At 30.6% G+C, this 7,094-nt stretch overlaps 2 protein-coding genes across 2 annotated transcripts; one reads left to right on the top strand and one right to left on the bottom strand.

The window, feature by feature from the left end:
• Positions 1-583: 583 nt before the first annotated feature.
• Positions 584-3,589, bottom strand: LOAG_11205 (abhydrolase domain-containing protein 2; the record flags this gene model as incomplete). Its single annotated transcript, XM_003146726.1, has 7 exons — positions 584-811; positions 1,178-1,312; positions 1,458-1,599; positions 2,055-2,244; positions 2,576-2,743; positions 2,929-3,104; positions 3,369-3,589. The coding sequence occupies 7 exons, from the start codon at positions 3,587-3,589 to the stop codon at positions 584-586; spliced, it is 1,260 nt and encodes a 419-aa protein (XP_003146774.1).
• Positions 3,590-3,956: 367 nt separating this feature from the next.
• On the top strand, positions 3,957-4,414 carry LOAG_11204 (hypothetical protein; the record flags this gene model as incomplete). Its single annotated transcript, XM_003146725.1, has 2 exons — positions 3,957-3,989; positions 4,061-4,414. 2 exons carry the CDS (start codon positions 3,957-3,959, stop codon positions 4,412-4,414), a joined length of 387 nt encoding a protein of 128 aa, XP_003146773.1.
• Positions 4,415-7,094: the final 2,680 nt, after the last annotated feature.

Here is a 7,094-nt window from a genome sequence, read left to right as displayed (position 1 = left end):
TAATATCTCGTCAAATTTAGTACTCTTTAAATAAGCTTCGAATATCCTATCTTTGCTTACTTATGGGATTTTAATCAATGTGTTAGATTTAACTTAAAGTACGCAGAAAAAACCTAAGACCTATTATATAAGCCATAACATTTCAATATCAACACAATGAAACAGACAACAGTGGAAAGAAAGGATAGAAAGAAAAGATGGAAAGAAAATATACATGAATAGAAAAAAACAATATGGAAAGAAAAGATGGAAAGAAAATACATGAATAGAAAAAAATAATGAAAAAAAAAAAAAAGAAAAACAAAGCAAGATATCACCGCAAGAACAGTGTTAAGAGGAGAAAACAACTCAAACACATTGTCATACACAGTTTTACAAATTATATGTACTTCCATCTCATTCTCATTTAATTATCATTATAGCAAAAACAGCGTGATTCATTCCAAGTTATAATATTTGGCCTTAATTTCCTATACCATAAAGGCAAAACTGTTGCAATTTAATCCGCCGTTAATCACCAATATCTCAAAGTGTCAAAATATCATCCTTTCATCCTTTCTTTTTCTCCATTTTCTCGTCAAATTTATTCACTTTCATCATATGCTACAACAACTGAATTTGCAAGTTCAACAATGAAACGATCTAGCCAGGTGACAGAGTTTGGAGCAATGCTACTACCTTCCAGGAAGCCAAGGTGTCCACCATGTTTCGTGAGAACGAAGCCGAAATATTCATTTATTGCAGCTAATTCTCGAACCGGATGCCAAAGACAAGGCGGTACGAGCGGATCATCCAGTGCATTCATAAAAACCTGCAGCATCTTCGATTCTTATTACTACATTAACATGATTGATCGCATTTTATAGTTAAATATCCTGTCTTCTTCACTAGTGGTCCCATTTTTAAAATACAACAGAAAGATAAAAAATTTATCAATTGCTAGTAGTAAATGACAAAAAATTTAATGTACTGCCTACCGCATTCTTGTTTGCACACAATACCAGCAATGAAGTAATAAATTCTGCCTTTTTAAAACTTTAATGTAAATAACGTAAGAAAAAACAGTATTTATTATTCAAACGAGATAAAATGTAGAAAAAATAAAAATTGGTCCACATTTTAATTTGAATAGATAATTTTTGCTCTCATTCCTTTGGGAAAAAAACCAGACATGTACCATTGGTATTTTAATCTTCGGAATTACTGATAAGGAACTGATGTCACGATAAAATTCCTCAACACTTTCGTAACCGAGTATACGGCGAGTGTATGAGTCATCCAGTGCCATTATTGATGTTGCTGCCCATAAGTGCTACAAAATTTACAGTAAGATGAATTTCTCAGACTATGAGAAAGGTTCGAAACTTGGAAAAAAACGCAGAAATCTAGGAACACATGAACTCCCACAGTATAAAGTGTTTACACACAATTTTAAAACAGAAAAAAAAATTACTTACCTGCTCATCTATTAAACCTGTCTTAACATGCGGTGCCACTGCCATATCGTAGTTTCTTCTCAGTAGCCGTTTCATATTTTCCGTTATCAAATAGTTATATGCACGACGACCATTCTCCCAACTATGATACAGCGAAAGTGATCTAAAATCGACTTCCGCTAAAAACTTCGAAAAAAAGAGAATTCTTGTTTCAATTTTCGATACATATTCCAAGAACGTTGTTATTTCTGGAAGAAAAGCAATAAGAACTTTAAAAAATACAGGAAGAATGAAGAAAGAAGTAAGAAGGGAAAGCGTAGTAAGGTATTAATCTCTCAGGATTTTATTTTCAAAGCAAAGACAGCAAATGGATATCTACGTTCAAAGATGAAAAAATTTTGAACTGTCGAAATACTTCAAAAACGATCCCACAAACTGTTGTAGAATGATTATCTGATCCGAATTTTTAAGCTTGAATTCATATCGCCAAATGTCATGGTATAATGAGGAAGAAAGTAAAGCATTCTCTGTACTAATCATTAAAACTAACATAGCACTACAGCAAATAGAGCTGTGAGCAGTAAAAATATCTAATAAAATTAATAGCGAAGAACCAACGATATAGCACAATATCCTTGTGCGACGGAAAGTCCAGCAATTATTCGATGTTGCAAACCATCAGATGACAATTTAGCTATCATGCGTGTGGTTATATTTCCACCCATACTGAAACCGATGCAGAAGAAACGAGTGGACGGATATAAATCATGCAAACGTGCCATCATCTCTTCCATTTCCTCTGTACCACCTTTAAAAAAATTGTTCTGCAAAAATTGCTCCATAAGTTAAACTCTGTTGCGTCTTGAAACGACTCAAAAAAAAAAAACGATTCAAAAAGAGTCACTATCACGGCCATATCCTCCACTGCCACAGGAAAGCTATGATCAATAATTACTGGCATTAACTGACTTCCCAACAAGAATTGCTTTGGTTAATCAATCAACCATTGTACAAACATAACTCAACGAAGCTTGTATTAGTATTCTGAATAAGCTGTTATAAAACCAGCAAACTTATCATTAACTTTACAACCAATAGTTCTATCTTACTACTCTCTGAGATAATAATTCCAAACCAACCATAGGAAAATATACGATTTGATGTGAGCGGAACATGCTTTAGCGCACCAAGATGGTTCAACACGGCACAACGAAATCCATTTTCCTGAGCATAATGAACACATGTACGGATGTAATTTGATTCACTCGTATTCGCGATACCGGGACACAAAGCTAATGTTAGATCTTCTGTAAATGCTCGAGACTACAAAATTTATAAAACTAATCCTTAAATTCTGCAACAGAAAAAAGCAGAAAAATAGAAATAAAATAAAGCAAAGAATTAACTCGAAGTCTCGGGTAACAATACTTCCTTCGATTATTTCAATGATCTTATTTATTTTCGTCTGGTGATTAGAAGATTATATTCTTACTTCTAGAAGGATGTAGCTTAACTGGTTCAAAAACATCAAATACGACTGATGCGCCATCACTTAGTTTCACAACATGCCGATAGTCATAAGTCCGGATGAGTGATGCATGTCCAAATAATCCGTACGATGCTGTTTGCAGATGACCACTTCGACCCCATAGTAATGGTGGTGAATAACTGAAATTTACTAACATATAAATATGATCAGAATCAAATTTCAACTACATGGAAGTCGAATCCTTCTCAACAGATTTATCCAATGAAGCTCTAGTCCTTGAATCCTAGCCGCTTTCACACATGAATATGGACAAGAAATTAATAACTACATTTTAATTTACATCTGCACCACGAACGTAGAAGCATCTCTTCGATTCATCATCACCGAAATCTACAAATTCGGTAAGGCTTAAGGAAGGATCAAGAAACAAGCAGTAAACTGACATTTCGTTCAGAATGGGACATCGGTCTAAAATATCACCGATCGATATATTCCTGCCAAGTGCTGTCTTCTGCATATATGTTACCCAAGGCTTTTCTGGATAACTCAATACATCGAGGAAACGGATTAATGCAACGATCAAAACAAATGCCCCCAGCCAAACATAATTCGACCAATGATCCATTAACGAAATCCAATTTAGAAACGATTCTAAAAATGCCATTGTGCCTTCTACTACCATCAATGTATCATCCTATTCGTTATCTTCCTCAGAAGTGTATCGACTTCGTTCTGCAAAACATTACAACCAGATAAAATGATTTTTTCTTTTTTGAAATCAATTTAAATCAAAATACCCGTAAAAAAACGCAAAAAATCATATGACAAAACATATCCAAAATACATTGGTAAGATTGATAATATATAAATTACGAAGTCAAGATTGAAATTTGAAAAACGAAAGAAATTAATGAACTTTTTGGTGCAAAAAAAAACAAAAACTTCGAAAGAAAGAGAAAATATACAAGTATCTGTAACACTTCAAGCTGATACGAATTTCTGGGATAAAGGAAAATTATAAATGTAAGAAGATGGGATTTTCAGTTGATTTAGTGCGAGTAAAGGTAAAGCGGAGATAACATTCCCGTAACAGAGATTTCGGGAAACATTTTCAAAGCAATTCGAACTAGTACAGTTGAAGCTTCCAATCAAAATACCACCAGGAAAAAGCAAACGAGAAGCTTCTCGCTTATGCCGCCCACTTCTCCCTTATCAAAACCTTATCAAAATTTCTCGTCTCCCCGCCCCCCGTGACTACCTGCCGGTAATTGGCACCACCCTAGAAACTATCGGTATCTTTTCAGTCATTCCGCAACTTGAACATGAGCCCACAGGTTTGCAACAACATGGTAGCTATTGTGAAAATTCTAGTCTCACAAATTCTGGTGAAATGCAAGTAGGAATGATTCGTTCGTATCTATTTTGTCTATTCCTGGGAGTATTTGTTCAAGTTACCCGAACAAAGGATAATCTAAGTTACTCAGAATAAGGAGTAATTCTAATGACCTAAAAAAAGCAATATTTTTGAACTAATCAGAGTCAATTATAAGTTATTCGTGGTACTCTAAATTGAGACTAATCTAAGTTACCCAATATTTAGGGCAATAAAAGTTCTTTAAATTAAAGAGTAATTCATAGTTAGCATAATATGAAATGATTCAGAATGTTTACAACACCTTTTTGCATCCTCTTTTGATAGGTAAAATATGCAAAGTTTACTTCTGAACTTAATGAGTTAATTTCATTTTTGGAAGAAATATTAATGGTTAAAAGTCAAAATTTAACATTATGTTTTCATCAAAATATTTGTATTTTGCTTAAAAAATACTTAGATTTTCATTAAATTTTTTTTTGCAAAATTATGTTTTATATTTCAACATTTAGGAAATTCAATTTAAATGAAATAGCACTATATTTTTGTGTTATGATATTTAAGAGAATTAATTTTGAATGAAATAACTTTATCTTTCATTTATTTGTTAAAAGTTGGCCAAGTTTATTACGCTACTCTCCGTAGAATGTAAACATAAATAGTTGGAAGTGTTTTAATATTTCAAATATTTCAAGAAATTATAACAAACTTATGCTGGGTTAGTTTTGTGTAACTTATTCCAAACCAAGTTTTTTTTTCTCTTTCAAATTTTGTCAAAATTTTGAATTTACTTATAAATTTGCCAGTTTATAAGTTAAAGATTTATAATGAGTTTAAATTTACAACAGTTTGATACTGTACTTTATTTTTCTCTCTACTACCCCAAAACATTACTCTAACATTACTTTACTGTTTTGTGTATTTTTGAGTGGAATTTTAACTTAATATTTCGTAAATTAATAAATATGAAAAAAAAACAGACGAAAAATTTATTCTTCAATTGGAAATTACAATCAATTACCGACAAGCTGATTCAATATCTTTAAGAATACTTGAATACTGGATTACTCATTCATTGAGATATTTAAGGATAACCGTATTATGAATGGTTGATAGTTTATAGTAAATTTGTCATGTAATGTTTTATCAATATATTGTATTAGTCAAATAGGATGAGAAATAGTGATATATGTGAAGTTGATTTCTTTTTTTTTTTTAAATGCAATTTTAAGAATTGTGGATTATTTTGATTTTGAATCTTTCTTGTATGTTAAATTTTTCAAGTAAGATATGATTATTCACTTAACTATTTCAGGTATTTCAATTTCATAAATTCCATTCAAGAACAAAAGATGATAGTGAAAGTTTAAATATAGATGAATAATAAGATGTCACCCTATATTGGCTGCTGTTACAACGGGGTCACCTGCAAAAGTGTATCACTTCAAGGCAGCGGTAAGACATTTTCATTGTCGTACCCCTTCGTGTCATCAGATCCTCGTCCTGATACCGCTTGGTCGTTCATTCATCTTATGCCCTCTTAATATCATTTCCAGTTAGTCATCATTAATAAAATCTGAGTTTTGAGTTCTGTAAATTGGTCATGATCATCAATCAATCTTAATTACCGGTTATCAGAAATTTCATACATGCATGCATACATATATATACACAGATCATCAAACTAGGGAAAGAATAATTAATTTATTTAATGAAATTTAAGTAATTGATTTTAAAATCTGTTCCCAATTTTTTTTGAGAATTCAATTTTGATCTAATCACATACTATTCAACAAACTATTTGTCATATTTACAAAAAAATTATTATATTATATTTGATTAATTTCTAAAAAAAAAAAGGCTTTTAATTACCAACATTATTGGATACTGTAACTAATTATCTTTAAATGAATAAATTTTAAAATGAAAAAGGAATGCAAAACTTGCATTATTAATCACAAATATAATATAATTCCTATATAACTGTTTGTTAGAATGATTTATTTTTTTTTTTTGCAAAATTTGAAATAAATATCAAATTTGTCTAATTCGAATTCTGTCTTCTTCCTTCATTTTAAATTTTATTTTACATTATCTGTTAGAATATCTTTACAGAAACTGTTGTTTAAATATAGGCTTATTTTATAGCAAATATTACTTTGATATTAATTTATTCAATTAAAATTTTTGAAAAATTGTACGATGCAGTAAAATGACAAATGACAATTAATTAGACAAATGAAGAAAAAAGGAAAGTTAATTACAAAAATAAGTTGGGAGATGCTTGCAAATATCATGATAAAATTGGAATGATAAATGATATTAACGTTAATGATATAACATCAATATCATAATGATAAGCAGACAAAAACATTTTACAACAAATGATCAGAATAGTATTGATAATAACATTAATCATAAAATTAGATTGTATTTATTGATTCTGATAATCAAATACTTTATCAGAATCAATAAATGGAGTTATATTATCAGTTTAACATTTTGTTTATGTTAATATCATTAACAACAATAAAAAGAATAAAGCTTACCAATAAGTTAATTTTAATCTCTTCCTTTTTCCTTTTTTTTTATTTTAAGAGAAAAAAAAGAAAAATTAAAATTCAAAAATTTGCTTCCCCTTTAATGATCGAAATAAATGAAAGAAGAGTCTATGGTGACACCAAGGACACGTGAATGATGACAAACATCGTGTAGGCAAGTCGCCAAAAATTTCACTTGCAAGGACAAATTTCATGGTCGTTTCGGGTAATTTTTTTTTTTTTTTTTTTTTCGTTCC

This window comes from Loa loa (genome assembly GCF_000183805.2).
Source record: "Loa loa unplaced genomic scaffold supercont3.79, whole genome shotgun sequence".
NCBI lineage: Eukaryota > Metazoa > Nematoda > Chromadorea > Rhabditida > Onchocercidae > Loa > Loa loa.
This window is presented reverse-complemented; position numbering and strand designations above follow the sequence as displayed.